We start from the raw sequence: 19,948 nt of genomic DNA on the forward strand, positions 1-19,948 counted from the left end.
GGATCCACAGCTGGAGATGCTGTTGGGCGTAGTCAGAGGTGTTCCAGCTCTGACGAGGAAAGTGATGAGGAAACGCCCGGGTTAAGGAGGACAGCTGACAGTGATGAAGATTTGTAACTGGCATAAAATGGGGCTTGGGAGCAATTGCAAATTGCGTCGGGCAAGGTAATCTGGGCAAACGCTTGGGATCCGTGTGTGTGTGGGACGCTTCCCTGAAGACTTGTGTGCTTTCCTGTGCTGTGACGTAAGTTGATTGAAATCCAGGGTCAGACGGCGGGAGGGATTGTGTGGGCATTTGTTTGTGCAAACCTGTGCTTACTCTTATTAGCTTGACCTTCCGTCGTCTTTCTGACGGACGCCATCTCCTGCTTTGAGAACCCGGACTGAACTGACCACGGCTTGTCTTCCCCCCTTCTTGGACTTGGAAAAACTACAAACGTCTGCTTCTGGCTTTGATTTACGGAACGGAACTGGTCTACTCTACTTCTACAATCCTTGGCTGAATTGCTCGTGTTGGAGATCCTGTCTACTGTGTGTGTGTGGGAGCGACGCAAGTTACTCTAAGCACAGTGCTGGCAGCAGAGAGGAATCTGCTGCCAATTAGTTGCATTCTTTGTATCTTTTGTTCCTTGGCTTTCGTTCTGTTAAAACCTAGGCTGAAGCAAGCAGTTTGTTTTTACCCGGATTAAACTCCGGTTTAATCCGGTTTATCTTTTGAACATTTACTTTTGTCCCTTTTTGCTCCTAAAGGCAAAAACTGCCTGGCCCTTGTGTTTTTACGGGCATTTTTGAGTTCTGTAATCTAATAAACTCTGTTACTTTGAATCTTGTGGCGTTCTGTCCTTGACAGATTGCCCGACGCCATAAAAAAGTTTATTGCAGCAATAAACCCGTCAGGAAGACGATGGATGAGTTAAGAGCCAAAGTAGACCAATTGCAAACGGCCTTAAGCCAAACAGCTTTTGCTGTGAAAGGACATGTTTTGACTCCTGAACGCTTTGACGGAACCAGGTGCAAGTTGCCAACCTTTTTGGCACAAGTGGAGCTTTATTTTTCTCAGCTCAGTGCTCATGCTTTTCCTACTGACACTAGCAAGGTGGCTTTTATTTTGAGTTTGTTGACCGGTCCCGCAGGACAATGGGCCACTAATTTAATTTTGGGAAATGACCCAGTCAAGGACAATTTGAATAATTTCAAAAGGTTGTTAACTGATACTTTTGGGGATCCTCTCCGCACGGAGAACGCTGGGTGGGCTCTGTATCGGTTGAAACAGGGAAAGGGGACTGTTTTGGATTACTTAAATAAGTTTAACCTGTATCGCCACCAGCTGGATTGGGGGGAAAATGCATTCATGCTTTTATTTACTGCCGGGTTAAGTGATATGCTCCAGGATGAATTAGCACGCTTGGAGCCGGCTGAAAGCTGGGACGCCTTAGTAGCTAAGGTGTTGCGTTTAGACGCAAGGTTCGAGGCTCGTAAACACTCAAAAGCAATGTGTGCGCCACCTATGCATGTAACCAGGGCACCTGTGGTGATGGGGGAAGAGCCCATGGAGCTTGGGGTCTTTAAAAAACTGTCTACAGAGGAAAAGAGCCGTAGGAGGCAGCTGGGCTTGTGTTTGTACTGTGGGAATGCTGGGCATTTTGCCAAAAATTGTAATGTGAAACCTTCCCAGCTTTCGGGAAAAGGCCAGCCCTAGTGCGACGTGAGTCCAACGCACTAGGGCTCCTCAAGCAGTCAACTGAGGGGAGGAAGCATGTTTTCGTACCCATTACATTATCTGTTGGGGGAAGGGAACTTGTTTCTACTCTGGCACTGCTGGACTCAGGAGCTACGGTCTCCTATGTAGATATTGAGTTTGCTAAGAAGCATGGCATTCCTAGAGTGCGCAAGGCATGCGACGTGTGGGTGGAGGGAGCAGATGGGAGACTGCTGGAGACTGGGGTGGTTAACCAGGAAACCTCAGCAGTAACGTGGGAGGTGCAGGGAGTAACGGGAACGTTTGTGTGGGATATTACGAGCTTGCCTAGATATGATGTGATCCTGGGGATGGATTGGCTAGCTGTAGTAAACCCACAAGTGGACTGGGCAACACGTAAAGTGATCTTAAAGAGGCAGGATTGTTGCACTCTAAACGTTACTCATGCTGATATGGAGGGAGTGCCTGCTGAGTATGGGGAGTTCTCTGATGTATTTTGTAAAAGAGAAGCGGACAAATTACCACCGCACAGGCCATATGATTGCGCCATCAAGTTGGCAGAAGGTGCGAAACTGCCAGCAGGGAGGCTGTATGCCTTGACTGTACCGGAAAGGCAAGCTTTGCGGGAGTTTTTAGATGACAATTTAGCCAAGGGGTTTATTCGCCCATCTAGTTCTCCAACTGCGGCACCAGTATTCTTTGTAGCCAAAAAGACTGGGGAACTTAGGCTGGTCTGCGACTATCGGATCCTAAACAAATACACCATTCGGGATAGGTACCCGCTCCCTTTAATCTCGGAACTGTTATCAAGGGTGCAAGGGGCTAAGGTCTTTACCAAGCTTGACCTGCGGGGGGCCTATAACTTAATCCGTATACGGGAAGGGGATGAATGGAAGACGGCATTTAACACGTGTTTCGGATGCCACGAGTTCCGAGTCATGCCTTTTGGGCTTTGTAATGCTCCTGCGGTCTTCCAGAGGTTCATGAACGATGTGTTCAGGGACCTAATTGACCAATTTTTAGTGATTTATTTGGATGATATCTTGATTTTTTCTAAGGACGAGAAAGAACATCGTCAACATGTCAAGCAGGTTCTGCACCGACTGCGGGCTAATGGGCTTTTCGCCAAGGCTTCCAAGTGCGTCTTTCATGTGCCTGAAGTGGAGTTCCTAGGTCATGTAGTGTCAGGTAGGGAACTTAAAATGGACCCACATAAGGTTGACGCCGTCAACTCATGGCAGGAGCTGAAAACTAAGAAGGATGTACAAAGGTTCTTAGGTTTTGCTAATTACTACCGGGAGTTTATTCCGAATTTTGCAAAGCTCACGGTACCTTTGACGCAGCTTCTGCGCAAGAAACAGCCATTTGTGTGGGGGCGGGAAGCTCACGAGGCGTTTCTACAACTTAAGTCTAGTTTTCAATCAGACAACATACTAACCCATCCTGATGTTGACAAACCGTTCGTGGTAGAAGCGGACGCTTCTAGCTACGCGTTGGGGGCTGTATTGTCTCAGAAAGATTCCTCAGGGACCTTGCGTCCCTGTGGATTTTACTCGCGGCAACTAACACCCTTCGAGCAGAACTATACCATATGGGAGAAGGAGTTGTTGGCGATTAAGGTGGCGTTTGAGGTGTGGCGGCACTGGCTTGAAGGGGCACGGCACCAGATCGTGGTCAGATCTGATCACAAGAATTTAGAGCACTTGCAAACAGCAAAGAAGTTAAACCAGCGTCAAATCCGATGGGCTTTGTTTTTCTCCAGGTTTAACTTCAAGGTGCAGTTCGTAGAGGGGAAGGCAAACTTGCGGGCCGATGCTTTATCCCGCAAGCCGGAGTTTAAGACCAATGAGCAGGTTGTATGTCAGACCATCTTGCCTACTGCCTCTCTGTGTGTTGTAGATAATGAGCTCGGGTTACATGACCAGATCCTTGAGGCTCAGAGGGATGATGTGTGGACACAGGAGCAACTGATGCTGCTCTCAGCAGGTAATCGTACCATACTGCCGCATCTACAAGATCAAGACGGAGTATTGGTACGCAGGGGGCAGGTCTACGTACCAGTGGGGGCCCTCAGGTTGGAGGTGATTAGAGCCCACCATGACGAACCCATGGCTGGGCACTTTGGCAGATTCAAGACCGTGCAGCTCATTACCAGGAGCTATTGGTGGCCAAAGATGCGGCAAGACATTCTGCGCTTTTGTGACAGCTGCGCCGTTTGCCAGCAGAGTAAGACGCCTGTTGGGCGCCCTAGAGGGTTGTTGTCGTCTTTACCTGTTCCGGACAGGCCATGGCAAATCATTTCCATGGATTTCATTTCAGATTTGCCTAAGTCTGGGGGTTATACTTGTATTTGGGTGGTGGTGGATTTATTTAGTAAACTGGCTCATTTTATTCCTTGTTCAACCATTCCGGCGGCCCCTACGTTGGCCTTACTATTTACTAAGCACATCTATCGTTTGCACGGAGCACCCGAGGTGATTATTTCAGATAGGGCTCCGCAATTTGTGTCACGCTTTTGGAAACATTTCCATGAGTGCTTGGGGACTAAGTTAAACGTTTCTTCAGCCTTTCATCCGCAAACGGATGGACAGTCGGAACGGGTTAATGGGCTCTTAGAGCAATATCTGCGTTGTTTTTGTTTAGATCAACCCACGGCTTGGGTGAAGTGGCTACCGGTGGCGGAATTTGCTTATAACAATGCGGTGCACACATCTAGTCAGCATACGCCGTTTGAGCTAACTTATGGTTTTCACCCACGGGGAGGTGTGGCGCCGTCGACCAATGTGGTCTCTTCGGACCCTGTGTACCGCTCTACGGAAATGGCTGCATTGCATGATGTTGCCCGTCGCTTACTGCTGGAAGCTAAGGCAACGCAGAAGACTCAGGCTGACCGCCACAGGCAGGCAGGGGAGGAGTTGGAAGAAGGGGATTTGGTGTGGTTATCTTCCAAACATATTAAACAGGCTGGGGGAAAGTTTGCGCCTCGGTATTTGGGTCCCTTTCCTATCGTTAAAAAGATTTCTTCTGTTGCGTTTCGTTTGCGTTTACCGTCTAGTTTAAAGGTCCATCCAGTCTTTCATCGTTCGCTGTTGAAACTTGATACCTCTAGTCGTCGTGGTGCTATAGCGGAGGGTATCACTGCCACTTCTCCGCCATCGGGGGAGGAGGCCTTTGTGAGAGGGGATAGTGTTATGATTGAGCCTCGTGGCTCTGTTTCTGACAGGCGTGGGCGTAAGACTCCTCGAGAGTCGGATACTCTCGAGGAGCGAGAGAGAAAAAGACTGCGAGACATATTTGCAGCACCCTCTGACGAAGAGTCTTTCGAAGGGTTCACGGAGAGAATGGAGGAAGGGCTGGTTAGCTCAGAGGAGGATGAGATGGATTGGACTCGGGTAAGGGAGGAATTGGGGGCCACTGGCCATGATGGGACAGAAGATGAATGGGGACCTTCAGGATTAGACCCATGGCTTAGCTGGAGGGATGGGACGGGATCCACAGCTGGAGATGCTGTTGGGCGTAGTCAGAGGTGTTCCAGCTCTGACGAGGAAAGTGATGAGGAAACGCCCGGGTTAAGGAGGACAGCTGACAGTGATGAAGATTTGTAACTGGCATAAAATGGGGCTTGGGAGCAATTGCAAATTGCGTCGGGCAAGGTAATCTGGGCAAACGCTTGGGATCCGTGTGTGTGTGGGACGCTTCCCTGAAGACTTGTGTGCTTTCCTGTGCTGTGACGTAAGTTGATTGAAATCCAGGGTCAGACGGCGGGAGGGATTGTGTGGGCATTTGTTTGTGCAAACCTGTGCTTACTCTTATTAGCTTGACCTTCCGTCGTCTTTCTGACGGACGCCATCTCCTGCTTTGAGAACCCGGACTGAACTGACCACGGCTTGTCTTCCCCCCTTCTTGGACTTGGAAAAACTACAAACGTCTGCTTCTGGCTTTGATTTACGGAACGGAACTGGTCTACTCTACTTCTACAATCCTTGGCTGAATTGCTCGTGTTGGAGATCCTGTCTACTGTGTGTGTGTGGGAGCGACGCAAGTTACTCTAAGCACAGTGCTGGCAGCAGAGAGGAATCTGCTGCCAATTAGTTGCATTCTTTGTATCTTTTGTTCCTTGGCTTTCGTTCTGTTAAAACCTAGGCTGAAGCAAGCAGTTTGTTTTTACCCGGATTAAACTCCGGTTTAATCCGGTTTATCTTTTGAACATTTACTTTTGTCCCTTTTTGCTCCTAAAGGCAAAAACTGCCTGGCCCTTGTGTTTTTACGGGCATTTTTGAGTTCTGTAATCTAATAAACTCTGTTACTTTGAATCTTGTGGCGTTCTGTCCTTGACAGAAATCTTGTGTTGAGACAAGAAGCATATGTTTCCTTGTCCAGCAAAAAGGTGGTATGCATAATCACTGATCAAACAAAAATAAAGTACCCAGATCAGAATTTGGGTCTTGGTAATGTTTATATGTAGCTACAGACTGAAGAGTCAGATTGTCAGTTATCTCAGATTGTCAGTTCAGCTTGTATTGCAAATCTACGTTTTATTTTAAAAAAGAAAAAAATGTACTATTTTAGATAAAGTATTTGTGAACCCACACTACAAGCTGACGATGCCACCACCTTTTCTTTTCCAAAAATATCTGATACTCTCTATACTGAAGATGAAGCATTTAACTACCCTGTTTCCCCTAAAATAAGACATCCCCAGAAAATAAGACCTAGTAGAGGTTTTGCTGAATTGCTAAATATAAGGCCTCCCCCAAAAGTAAGACCTAGCAAAGTTTTTGTTTGGAAGCATGCCCAACGAACAGAACACCAGAGCATGCAGAATTGGTAAATGTACGTACCATAAAATGTTGTACATGGGAATATTGGTAGTAACAAGAAATTCTTGATAGGATTCAGCATTTGTCTGGTTATGCTGGTTTATGATGACAACTACTGTACAGTATATAATAAATGTTCATTTTTTTGTTCAACAATAAATGTGAATTCTTCTTCATGGAAAAATAAGACCCCCTGAAAATAAGACCTAGAGCATCTTTGGCAGCAAAAATTAATATAAGACACTGTCTTATTTTCGGGGAAACACGGTAGTAGGTGTGTGTCTCAGTCATTTCAGGTTTAGAAATTCCCACATTTACTTTGCAAATTGGTTTTTAGGAAAGAACTTTAATCAAATGTTTTATTCATTTTTTTTTGCAGCTAGACGCTTTGGAGCTTCCAAACACTAGCATTAACAACAAAATGTCATTAATATTATCAGATTATGTATAGCCATTTACTATGTTGGAACTACTTGTAAGAGTGCAAGATTTGGCAAAAAGCACATGGTTTTTTCTACAACGGAGTAGACCTGTACCCCAGCCACTATCATGTACCTATTCTGAAGAGCAGTGGCTGTTTGGACTTGGATCTCAGTTTGTTAGCCACACTGCTTAACAGAGAAGGACTACAAAAAGTGAAGCACTGTCATCATTTCAGGTGCTTGATCAGCCAGAGTGCAATATTCATGAAGCCATCTGATTCAGCCTCCACACCAGATAGTGCATGGTTATTTCCTGGATACCACAGCATCCTAGGAAAGGAAACAGACAGTCATAAGTATTAATATAGTTAAGAACTTGCTACCACTCCCAGCAAATACCCCCCCCCCCAATAGACTAGTCTCTCTTCAGTCCCAGTCCCATATTTTTACAGCCTCTTTCGCTTCCATGAAAACCACCCAGCTTTCTCTCCCTTGGCATTTCTTTCTTAGCTTGCTTACCGAGCTGGAACTCCCCTGGCCTTGAGAGCATGGTAATACTCCAACCCTTGTTTGGGAGGTACACGTCTATCATCTTCTCCTATCATTAAGAGAACAGGTGCCTGAACCTATGGGGGGGAAAGAACAAGATAGATAGTTGCCAGAAAAAGGGTTGGCAAGTAAAGTTGGGAAAAGCATGGCATTTTTTAAGTGGATGTAAACTGGGCAAGGGGATATTCTATACCTTATCAACATATTGCATAGGTGAATGGAGCAGCATCTTTGTCCATTGTGCAGGATCTGGCAAAGCAGCCTGGTCATATTCCAAGCCTGCCTCAGTCAGGCACCTACAAGCAACAGCATTTCAAGGGTCAAACAAGTGCAGCAGCCTTTAGCTTGGCTTGAACGTGGAAGTGCACCGGTTGGGAGTGCTTACCAATCAGGGATGTCAGTGCTTCCAACCATAGAGGCTATGTTGACCACAGGATTCCTGACCACACAGGCTTTGTAAGTTTCAGGGTATTGGCCAATGAGATGGCAAGATAGGAAGCCTCCATGAGAGCCACCAAGTAAGGCTACTCTCTGTGGATTCAAAGGATCCTCCTCTAGTACCTTCTGCACACAGAACTGAAAAGGAGAGAAGAGAGATGCAACAATTCTAAGGGAGATAACATAATTGGTGGTTGGGGGCCAGGCTGTGGCTCAAGCTGGTTAGTCATGACCAAGAAGTCATGAGTTCGAGGCCAGTCCGTGTCGGGGTGAGCACCTGACAATTAAAAAAAAAATAATAATATATGTAGCCCCTGCTTGTTGCTGACCTAAGCAACCCGAAAGATAGTTGCATCTACCAAACAGGAAATTTAGGTATCACTTATATGTGGGGGGGGGGGGGGCTAATTTACAACACTATAAAAATCACCCAGCTGCCGTTGGAATGAGGAAGTGCCGTCGCAGTGGATGATGAAGCAGCTGCTCCCCCTGTGGCCGGAATCAAGCATACCCTCAGGAAGCTGGAAGTTGGAGAAGGTTTAAATTGCCTCTGCGTCTGTCTCTGTTATATGTTATATGGCACTGAATGTTTGCCTTATATGTGTACAATGTGATCCGCCCTTCGGGGTGAGAAGGGCGGAATATAAATACTGTAAATAAATAAATAAATAAATTGGTGCATGTTGGAAGAAGGCATTGACATAGAAATAAGACAGTCCTCATATCTGTTCCCTAGATAACATGAGATGGGGCTCTGTAAATTGAACAAAGAGATATTGGATGCATATTTAGAGGTGGTAACGTGGGTTCAAATCTCTGATCAGTCATGAAACCTATTGGTTGATTTGGGGCAAGTCATAATCTCTCAGCCTCAGAGGAAGGCAAGGGTAAAACCCCTGTGAACAAAGCTTGTCAAAAAAGAAACTCATGATAGGTTATCCTTAAGGTTGCCACAAGTCAGAAATGACTTGAAGGCACACCATAACAATGAGGACTAGGCTGAGTCTCATTCCATGCTATCTTTCTCTGGTGAGAAGACATGAATTCCTCATACTTAAGTTGTGGAGATGTAGGAAATGGCAGATGAAGTTCCACTTACTTGCACATCTTTGACATCCTGGCTGCCCACATTCCCTGGTAAGCAGTCTACACAGTCTTGGCCAAAGCCCAGTGATCCTCGATAATTCACTTATGAGGAAAAACAGCTTATTAAAACCATTAGCAGTTCCTTGAAAGTTCCAAACGTAAGAGTCTGATGAGATGTTACCAGGCAATAAGCTTGGGGTTTAGTCTGATTTGCCTAACCAGATGAGTCCAATAAATGAATCACTTGACATGGGGATATTTCTTTTATTTGGGGGAAGATAGCTTGTCAGGAAGCCTCAGATTTCGTTACCTGAAGGTTTTGAGGCTGTTCTAGTTTCAAAAATGCCACAATCTTTACTGCCCAAAGCTGTCTATAGTCTGAAGCCTAACTGCTGAAAGACGCCCATACTAATGATGCAATTCCTGTTCCAAATTTCACTGCTTTTGCACTTAAGGGATTCTATTGAAGCAATAGGTAAGGAGATGTAAAAACGAGTTTTAAAAGTTTTGACTAGGTTATCACAGCAATGCAGGCCTTCATTATTTGAATATGGGACATCTTTAATTCTCGAGGCTCAGCTTTTCTAACCGTAATGGGTATTCTATCTTATACCGAGATCCCAGCAGCTCCCTGAATAGCTGAGAAAAGGAAAAAAAAGTTTGCTTACCCAATAGTACAGCAAAACCCATCCGACAGAGTACCGCTGGGTACAGTGTCCAGCTAGTGGTAAATACTGAGTGTGGGCCTCCTGAGAAGGACAGAAAGAATATGGAACCATGCTAAAACAAATGGTACATGAATGATCATGCACCCTGGATGAGAGAATGAGAGAGGAACTCACCATGTGGTGTCACCACTAATGGAATCTTTCCTGTTTGTGGAATTTGAGTTGGCCGGAGTAGGATGGCTTCAAAATCAAGGCCCTCTGTGAAGACAGACCATCATGTGTGATAGATATGCAGCCTGCATGTCCAGCCCAGGGGAGGTAATAAAAGCCAATGCTGGCTGAGCAACGTTTCCCTATTTTTTCCGAACTGGACACTCACCATACTGGGGGTTGATTTGCTCTGGAGGGGGCTGGAATGTCCGGACATCCCAAGTGATGCCTTGAATTGGGCTGGCTTCTTCCAGACAGACCCAGTTGATTTCAGCCTCCTTGCCAGCAGGAGGAAGGAAAGCCACCATCTGCAAGATAAGAAAATAATATTCAGACAAGGTACAGAGGAACCCAAAACCACCGGGCACAACATTTATGAAATTCACTAGAAGTGAATCAGAAATTCTGTCTAAAGCATTCACCTTTAAATGGCAATTTAAACCTGGAAATAGGTACAGGCACAGTGGAAATATTATATTTATTATTATTATTATTATTATTATTATTATTATTATTATTATTATTAATAATAATAATAATAATAATATTTATTACCATTCTCTCCTTGCAGCTCGAGGAAGGGTTCAACATAGTTAAAACGGCAAAGTAGAACTAGACACTATTAAAATATGTATAACAAATACACACAGATAAAATGCAGCTCAAAATGTACTGATAAAATATAGGTTGAAATTCACAAATTAAAATTGACTGGATCAATTGGGATGAGATTGATCAATATGCTAATACATTAATGAGATTCAGTAAAGCTACCGGCAGGTGGACTGATAACCCCGTTTCTGCTGCAGCTCTTATATCTAGGCTCTTAACTCTGAACGCCCTGACAATCCCTAAAACCTCTATTGTTTTAGCATGGCCCTGCAAAAGTCATTCCACAGACAATATCACACTCTGTCTCTGCACTTCAGTAGTTCTCATACCATATTCTGACTCATTAAAATTATAAATAATTGGTTAAGCCACATATATGAGCATGTGATATGTCACTGTTGGATTAGAGCTCCTAGCATTCCTCACCACTGGTTATGCTAGGTAGGGCTGAAAGAGGTTGCAGTCCCACATTCAGACTGCCAAATCTTTTTCACTTTTGAGTTAAGCACTGAGTTACAGTATGTTATGTCTTTTCTGTAGGACTTGTAATCATAATCAGACTTAGCAGAACACGAAAAGTCTTCTAAATTGGTGGTTAAGGGTAGACAGCCTGTTTTAGTTAGTACAGATTACTTCCTACACAGAATTGTAGAAATTGATCCATTTAACACAGGTAATCTTAGTAAAATTCAGAGTAAAAAATTGTACCATTGTAACTGTAGGAAGCACAGGTCAAGAGTTTTGTGGGATGTTAAATACAGCTTTTTTCTCATTGTGTGGCACTTACAAGTTTGGGCGGACAGTTTGGAGTGGAGAATCTGGCCACCAGCAGATCTCGGTCAACGGTGAGGATTGCCCAGCTTCCGAGGGGGCAGCCTAGGTTAGGAAAGAAACAGAGTCTGATTACTGTCTACTACATTTAGCTGGCATAGGAAGAGCTTGCTCCGCTTTGTTTCTGATGTGACATGTTGGCATTTGGCCATGGGACTTTGGTGCTGAGCAGGATGCTACCCAAGGGGATCTAATTAATGAGGCCTTGGACAAAGTTTCCAGTACTTACCCTTGGTGAGAGAACAGACACTGCCAGACAAAGTATCAATCACAATCAGCTCCTAGAGGAAAAAACAGAATGAGACAGATCTATTAGTAGGATGCAGACCAACAGAAGATTCCGACTCAGATGACTGAATGTTTCAGTGCTGAACTAGAAATGTGGGACACCATGCTCCATAAATTTAAAAAGGAAGTCAAAACTCCATAGTAGTAACATGCATCAATCACTTTTACATTGGAATGATCAATTATGGTCCTCCAAATATTGTTGGATTGATGGGCCTTTTACACTGTGCAATTATAGTACTACAATTCCCTCTTAACTGCCATAGCAGCAGCCTATGGAACCTGAAAATTTGAAGTTTATGTGTGTGTAAATGTCTTCCAGTCATACGCTGACTTATAGAAATTCTTTGAATTTCATACTCAAGGAATACTCAGAGTTTGTTTGTCACTTCTGAAACATTGCTGATGGTACCTTTATTCTATCTATAGTGGCTTCCCGTCCAAGTACTAACCAGACCTGACTCTGTTTAACTTCCAAGATTAGGCAGGATCTGCCTTGGAAGACAATGATAGTCAAGAATGATTGCCTATAATAGGTACCTTCAGGGCTCTAGTTTAAGAATTCATTGCCACAGAGCTCTAGTGCTTCCATAAACTAGAAACCACCTTTTTATACAATCTCGTCATGGCAGTTCAAATGGAATTAAACTGCTATAACTCTGTTGGGTGAAAGGGCCTTGAAACTGCATAGCAAGCCAATTTACCCTGGTACAGCCAAAAGCTCAAGGTATTCTACAGTTCTTTCTTACCTGTCTACTGCGTTGAGCTGTGTCTAGAACAACCCTTTGGCTGTCTGCTGCCCAACAACGCTCAGGTAGTGTTGTGCTATAAATCCCAGTAAATTCACCTGCAAGAGGTACAACATGTTCACCCAAGCAGAGGCCATCTGATATGACAAGAAACAGGGACCAAGATGGGAACTAAGTAATGGGGCAACCACTGCAAACTCCACCAGATAATGTCTGGTTCAGTCATTACAGACTGCAGCCAGGATACTTAACAAATGGAAATGTGCCACGGAGATGTGCTATGGAGTCCCCCAAATCCCTAAAAACATTGCAAATGTAACATACTACCCCCTCTCCACAGAATGTTGCAGGTGAATGACAGCAAGCAGATGTTTGCACATGATGCAGAACACCTACAGTATGAGATCCCTGATTCACAGAGGACTATGCGCATATATACACACATATACATATACACACATAAATATCCCCAATTATCATGCTCCTGGGCACCTCTGGTGAGATCAAGTGGCTGTGATTATGAATTTACTTATAAGAGAGGCTCATTTGGCTCTCTCTGTTCTCTCTGGCCAGCAAAGTCCCTCCTATTTAAACAGGCCTTCAGTCTCCAAATGGTTAGGATGTGCAATGATTCTTCTGAATACATAATATATAATACAGTTAGACATCCATATTTGTGGATTTAACTATTGAGATTTGATTATTCAGATTTGATCAATATGTTCGGAATCTCTAGTTTCTCCAGAACAGCTCTATGGTCAATTTCTGACAGAACATCACCATACATTTGCAGTGGAGGATCTAGAGATTCCTAGAGTTCTGTTCTCTCAGGTAAAAAAAAATTCTGGCTCGTCCATTTTCAGAGGAATCTGTGCCACAACTCCTATGAAGGTGAAGGGTGTATTGTATTTTTATTTTATTTTAAAAGTCTTAAAATAGCATTTGAATTGGACTGTTTGTAATACATATTGATAAAAATATTTTAGCTATCTTGTAAGCTGCTTTGAATCCCATTTTGGAAGAAAGGTGGGGTATAAAATCAAACCAAGCAATAAGTCAAAGTCTGTATCAGATGCATGGATGTTAGGAGCAGGAGTGTATGATATAAGCTTAATGGGACTATTCAAGGGACCCCACTCACTTGCTTTGAGAAGCTGACTATAAAGGGGTCACAATATTTGGCTTTGCTCATTTGATGCATATAAAACCTTTGAAACATGAAAGGGTTTCACAGGATCTCCTCAAATCTCAAGCAAATCCTTCAGTTCTGCCATATACTCACCTTGACTCTGGCGAGGCACAACATCAACAATGACAGAAGTGAGTTTTGTGTACCAGTCATACTGAAAGAGAAGTTAAAAAGAGAGGAGTTAAAAATAGTGAGAAAATGAAATAGGGAATAAAATTTCTTTTTTCAGCATCTGAACATGTCCCATGGAGAATTGAGGGTATAGACTCCTTCAGTGTAACTGATAAAAGCAGCAACAATGTGAACTTAGAAGCACCTCAAAGGCTCAGCTTATATAAAAGACCTTTTCTTGATTCTATATAGAAAGAGCCTGTTTGACCTCCTCTTCATGAATACGATACTCCACTTAGGCAGAAAAAAATGAAATGCAAAGATACAGAATGGGGAACGACTGGCTCAACAACAGTGCATGTGAAAAAGATCTTGGAGTCCTCATGGACAACAAGTTGAACATGAGCCAACAATGCGATGCGGCAGCAGAAAAAGCCAATGGAATTTTAGCCTGCATAAATAGGAGTATAGTGTCTAGACCTAGGGAAATCATAGGTAAAGGTTTTCCCCTGACATTAAGTCGAGTTGTGTCTAATTCAGGGGGTTGGTGCTCATCTCCATTCCTAAGCCAAGAGCCAGCGTTGTCCATAGACACCTCCTAGGTTATGTGGCCAGCATGACTGTATGGAGCACCGTTGCCTTCCCACAGAAGTGATACGTATTGATCTACTCACATTTGCATGTTTTTGAAATGCTAGGTTGGCAGAAGCTGGGGCTAACAGCTGGAGCTCACCCCGCTCTGCGGATTCAAACCGCCAGCCTTTCAGTCAGCAAGTTCAGCAGCTCAGTGCTTTAATCCGCCGCGCCACCGGAGGCTCCAGGGAAGTCATGCTACCCCTCTATTCTGCCTTGGTCAGACCACACCTGGAATACTGTGTCTAATTCTGGGCACCGCGGGTTAAGGGAGATGTTGACAAGCTGGAATGTGTCTAGAGGAGGGCAACTAAAATGATCAAGGTACTGGATAACAAGCCTTATGAGAAGCGGCTTAAAGAACTGGGTATGTTTAGCCTGCAGAAGAGAAGGCTGAGAGGAGACATGACAGCCTGAACATTAGGAAGATCTTCCTCACTGTGAGAGTTGTTCAGCAGTGGAACTCTCTGCCTTGGCATGTGGTGGAGGCTCCTTCTTTGGAGGCTTTTAAACAAGATGGCCATCTGTTGAAGGTGCTTGGAATGTGATTTCCCTGCTTCTTAGCAGGGGGTTGGACTGGATGGCCCATGAGGTCTCTTCCAATTCTATGATTCTACAAATGGGATGCCTAACTTCCAAATGGCATCATTTGGTCTGAAAGTGGCACAAATGAGGCTTGAAGGCAATACTCACCATGCAGAGGCGGCTGCACTGTTGGTGGGGCCCAGAAGCTTGGTTTTCCAGGTATACAATGCGACATTGGTCAGGACTCAAGCGGGGAGACCAAATGGCCTTGGTGTCACCTGTCAGCAGCTCTGGAATAGGATGGGAGGTAATGGATTAAGAAACAGTGTTATGGAAAACTAGTGACTATGAAGTAAGTAACAGGAAAAGGCTTCTCACCACAACGGCCACCTGTCAGGTCCACATAGAATAGAGCCGATCTAGAAAGGAAAAAAAAGATGAACAAAAACCTTTATGGATGATGGATATGTGGAAGAACAGAATGAAACAGTGAATTTGGGAGAAGGCTCACAGGGAAAGAATGGACACTAGTTTGTTTCAATGTCTTCTGAACAGAAGCATAATTACTTTGGTGTAGCAGATTTGTTTCTGACAAGGGAGCCAAGCACTTCTCATATAGGCTTAGTAGTCACAAGTGTCCACATCTACTTTGTGAAGCCATTTAATCAGTACAAAACTACATGGTACTTTCTTAGTCATAAGATTACAGCAGCTTTCCACAGCCCTCTAGATCTCCAGATGTATTGTACTATGTCAGATGGTGGCATCAAGTTGGGAAAGGCTGCATTATAGTCTGTTCCTTGTGCTTTTCTACAGACAAAGGCTACATCAACCTCAGATCATCACTGCAGCAGATTGACTGTGGAATATTCTTAGGTACAGTTCCCCATCATTCAGGCCACTATCTGTTTCATAATATAAAGGATAAAGCCATATGTGGATTCATATTGGCCCTGTCAGAAAACACACCTTCGCTGGGTGCAATGCCTCAACCCAAGACGAAACGGCTCATGCCACCACCCTGTGAACACCACTCCTGTGTCACCTGGAGTCCAGAAGGCCTAGTAGAAGGAATGGAATGTGAAGAGGCAAATAAGCTAATGTAACACAATTTTAGTGGAATCATGTGAAGACTGATTAAAGTAATCTTACTCAATTCTGCTTTGGTCATATCTCATCTAGAATATTGTGCCCAGTGCTGAGCACCACAATTTAAGGATATTGACCAGCTAGAATATACCCAGGTAAGTGCAACCAAAATTACCAAAGGTTTAGAAACCCAGCCTTAAGATGAACAATTTAGGTAGGTATGTTTAGCTTGGAGAAGAGAAGACTGAGAAACAACATAAACATCTTTAATTATTTGAAGGGATGCCATGTAGAAAACAGTAAAAACTTATTTTCTGTTACCGTGTTTCCCCGAAAATAACACCCCCCCAAAGAATAAGACGTAGCAGGGGTTTGGGGGGATTGCCAAATATAAGGCCTCCCCTGAAAGTAAGACCTAGCAACTAAGGCTGCAGCAGAGTTCCATTGGGAAGCATGGCTGCAGGGCAGAAGCAGCACTCATTCATACACCGGAGGGAGGGAAAGTGCTTGCTTTCTGTGCCTCCCTCCCTCCTTGCCTTGCCTTTCCTTTCCCCCAGCCTCTGTGGCTGCTGTTGCGCTGCCGTTTCTTCCTTCCGAGAGAAGGCTCCGTTCCTGGCCATGCTCCCTTGCTTCCCAGAGGCTTCTGATTGGCTCCTGGAGCCAGGGCAAGGGAGGGTGGGAGGGAGGGAAGGAAGAGGGCTTTCGTCCTGCTGCTTTTGCTCCTTAAAGGTACAGGACGCATTGGGCTTCTCCTCTCATCATTCCTATCCTATGCCATGAAACTGATTATTTTATACTATTATTCTATTGCCATATTATTATCATATTCTGTTACTATTATTATATCCCATTATTATATTATCCTAATAATATATTTTAAATCATTATATTTTTCTATTATTATTATTATATCATTATATTATTCTATTATTATTCTATTATATTTTCATATTATTATTTTATTATTATTAGCATATTCTGTTATTATTATATTCCATTTTATATTATGCTATTAATATATTTTATATCATTCTATTCCATTCTATTATTCTATTATATTATCCTATTAATACCATATTATTATCATATTCTGTTATTATTATATCCTATATTATATTATCTCATTAATATATTGTATATCATTATATTATTATATTATCATATTATTATTATAGTATATTATATTATTCATCATTCATGACTACATTGAAACTAGAATAGAAAGAAATCAGCGTGGAAACCTTGTGAAACCTAAATTGCAAGAGGTACCATAGATTGTTGTACATGTAAATAATGTTAGTAACAAGAAATTCTTGATAGGATTCATAGTTTGTCTGGTTATGCTGGTTTGTGATGACAACTACTTTACAGTATATAATAAATGTTCATTTTGTTGTTCAACAATAAATGTGAGCTCTTCTTCATGGAAAAATAAGACATCCCCTGAAAATAAGACCTAGTGCATCTTTGGGAGCAAAAATTAATATAAGACCCTGTCTTATTTTCGGGGAAACAGGGTATTACAGAAACCAGGTTATGAAGTAAGCTACCTCTTTCTATGAACCGGCACGAGAGAGAGAGGGCCTTCTTGGTAGTGGACCACTGACTTTGGAATGCCCTCCCAAGGGAGATCATTCACTCTCCAAGCTTTCTGTTCACAATTGAAGACAAGTTTTTTTCCTGACAAGCCTTTGACCATATTTGGATTCCTTCAATGAATATACGTGAGGACCTACAGATTTTTGCCAAGCACGTTACAAGACAGATTGATTACTGTTGTCTTTGCCTGCAGAGATCGCTGGATTTTATTGATTTTAACCAGGGGGCATTGTGAAATTGTGATATTTATGTTGGTTGTTTATTGTTTTATGTTACTGTTTTTTTTACATTTTTTGTATTTTGTGTGGTTGCGCCTTTGAGTGCTTTGTGAGATGCCCCGAGTCCCTCTGGGAGATGGTGTCAGGGTACAAATAAAGTTGTTGTTGATGATGATGATGATGATTATTACTACATCATGAGCTCTGCAGAGGCACTGACTAACCTGTCCAGGGGAGATGTGATCTGGAACACCTTCCAGCACCGACACGTTGTTGCTCTCGATGTCCAAAACACAAAGTACAGGAACACTCTTAGACACCAGGGTCTCCCCCCAGTCTTCATAGAACACAAACTGCTCCCCCTAAGAAAAGCAAAGAGCAAGGGAGGACACAGAATTATTGTTTGCCTGATTGATTACCAGGACTCTCATCAGCAGGTTTTAGCTTGGCTTTGGTCATTTTTTGTGTGTGTCAGGAGCAACTTGAAAAACTGCAAGTCATTTTTGGTGTGAAATAATTGGCTGTCTGCAAGAACATTTCCTAGTGGACACCCGGATGTTTGATGTGTTACCATCCTTGTGGGAGGCTTCTCTCATGTCCCCGCATGGAGCTGGAGCTGACAGAGGGAGCTCATATGCGCTCTCCCTGGGTTTGATTCAAACCAGCAACCTTCAAGTCAGCAACCCAACCTTCAAGTCAGTAGTCTGCCGGCAGAAGGGTTCAACCCACTGCGCTACCGGGAGCTCCGGCTTTGGTCATGACATTGAGGACTTCAGAGCATTTCCCACCCAAAGAGTAGATAAGGAGCTCAGCCTCTTCTACAAGCAACTTGTATCACGAAGGCAGCTGCTGCAGATGGTGGATGCCATTCCAGTTTCAGGTTTACTACATTCCAAAACATGCCATCCCAGTTTCATGTTTACCATATTCCAAACATAAGTGAAACTACAGAAGTATCATATTAGAATGTATATTCATAGGTTGAAAAAATGGCTATCCCAGTGAAGCCTGTAGTGTTGTGCCATATAGAGACCAATAAAGCAGCTTTCAACAAAAAAGACCTGCAAGTAAAGACTAGGTCAGAATAGGTGTTACAAACAAATACTGGAAAGTAAGCCACAGGACAGAAAAAAACTGTTTGCTTTACATGGGTACTAAAAGGATGTTCACACTGAAGGATGACCTCAGACAGCATCACACCGAAGTTATCCTATCAAGCTGTCTTTCATGTGAAAACACTAACAGAAATACTGGGATACAGGTTGAAAATGAGGCTCTACATCACACCTTAACAGCTTTGTCTCGTCGCTCTGCCTTGGTCAGTTCTTCTTCATTGCTCAGCTCAGGGGCTTTTGGTTTAAAGAAAGACTCAGCCTTGGGGCGTTTCTTTTCTGCCACATAGAGAAGGTGAGTCTCGGAGTGTGACCAGGCTAAGCAGCCAAACTGATCTGGGCAAAGGGAAAAAGATAACAACAGACTCAAGTACATACCAAATTTCGTCAATATATAAAGCCCTGGGACTACAGTATCCTATTCCTCATTTCTTACCCTAGACAATTTATCTGTCACTTTTTCAATTACACAAGCTAAGTGTAGAACTCCTTTTATATTCCACCTTTTCTCTGATAAGCTGCAAATGATGGAAAACACTTTGCTACTCTTCACTTTATTATCAGAAGAACTCTGTGAGAGAGGCTGGGCTAACAGTGAAGGAGGATCCGAAGGGCCCAATGGAGACAAACCTAGGTTTTTAAAGACCTCACTGTGGGACTGCTGTATCATGCTGGTTCTCTAGCTCATCAGAATAAAGTGGTCTACCGGCTGTTGTTGGGCTCCAAATCCCAGAATTTCTCAGCACTGGACAGCACTGGACAGGCTGGCTTAGGTTGCTGGGATATGCTTCCCACTCCCTGCTAATTTTTTGCATCTTAAAAGCTTTAGCAGACTGTAGTCTTACCATCTTCATACACTTGGCCATGCTTCTCCAGGGCTGTCAACTCAATGCTCTTCACTTTGCGGCTCTTTTCCCAAACCTGTGAAACAAGCATAATGCAGCTTAGATCTCTGACACCTTTCTTCAGGTACCTTACATCTTCCCCATTAGAAGACCCAAAGAAGCATCATTAACCTGTTCTTTTTTCTCTCATTAAAAAGAAACAAATGCCACAGAAATGGTAAGTGCTAGAAACCTGTCTTTGTGAAATGGAAAAAA

The 19,948-nt window shown here is 43.4% G+C and overlaps 1 protein-coding gene across 2 annotated transcripts in view; it reads right to left on the bottom strand.

Moving 5' to 3' along the window:
• Window positions 1-6,845: 6,845 nt before the first annotated feature.
• Window positions 6,846-19,948, bottom strand: part of LOC100567769 (acylamino-acid-releasing enzyme) — a 331,395-nt gene continuing 318,292 nt past the window's right edge. The window contains exons 7-24 of one of the 2 annotated variants that reach the window (XM_062970102.1): window positions 19,694-19,769; window positions 19,024-19,184; window positions 17,961-18,098; window positions 15,800-15,891; window positions 15,209-15,249; window positions 14,999-15,120; window positions 13,655-13,715; window positions 12,373-12,470; window positions 11,565-11,616; window positions 11,292-11,380; window positions 10,062-10,200; window positions 9,857-9,940; window positions 9,683-9,763; window positions 9,028-9,116; window positions 7,876-8,066; window positions 7,684-7,786; window positions 7,461-7,567; window positions 6,846-7,271 (exon numbers count right to left, since the gene is read on the bottom strand). In XM_062970102.1, the coding sequence (XP_062826172.1) occupies window positions 7,169-7,271; window positions 7,461-7,567; window positions 7,684-7,786; window positions 7,876-8,066; window positions 9,028-9,116; window positions 9,683-9,763; window positions 9,857-9,940; window positions 10,062-10,200; window positions 11,292-11,380; window positions 11,565-11,616; window positions 12,373-12,470; window positions 13,655-13,715; window positions 14,999-15,120; window positions 15,209-15,249; window positions 15,800-15,891; window positions 17,961-18,098; window positions 19,024-19,184; window positions 19,694-19,769 (1,827 nt within the window). In that variant the 3' untranslated portion in view covers window positions 6,846-7,168. Of the gene's footprint in view, window positions 7,272-7,460; window positions 7,568-7,683; window positions 7,787-7,875; window positions 8,067-9,027; window positions 9,117-9,682; window positions 9,764-9,856; window positions 9,941-10,061; window positions 10,201-11,291; window positions 11,381-11,564; window positions 11,617-12,372; window positions 12,510-13,654; window positions 13,716-14,998; window positions 15,121-15,208; window positions 15,250-15,799; window positions 15,892-17,960; window positions 18,099-19,023; window positions 19,185-19,693; window positions 19,770-19,948 lie in introns of both variants that reach the window. The other variant, XM_062970101.1, reaches the window with a different exon arrangement.

This window comes from Anolis carolinensis, chromosome 2 (genome assembly GCF_035594765.1).
Source record: "Anolis carolinensis isolate JA03-04 chromosome 2, rAnoCar3.1.pri, whole genome shotgun sequence".
Classification (NCBI taxonomy): Eukaryota; Metazoa; Chordata; class Lepidosauria; order Squamata; family Dactyloidae; genus Anolis; species Anolis carolinensis.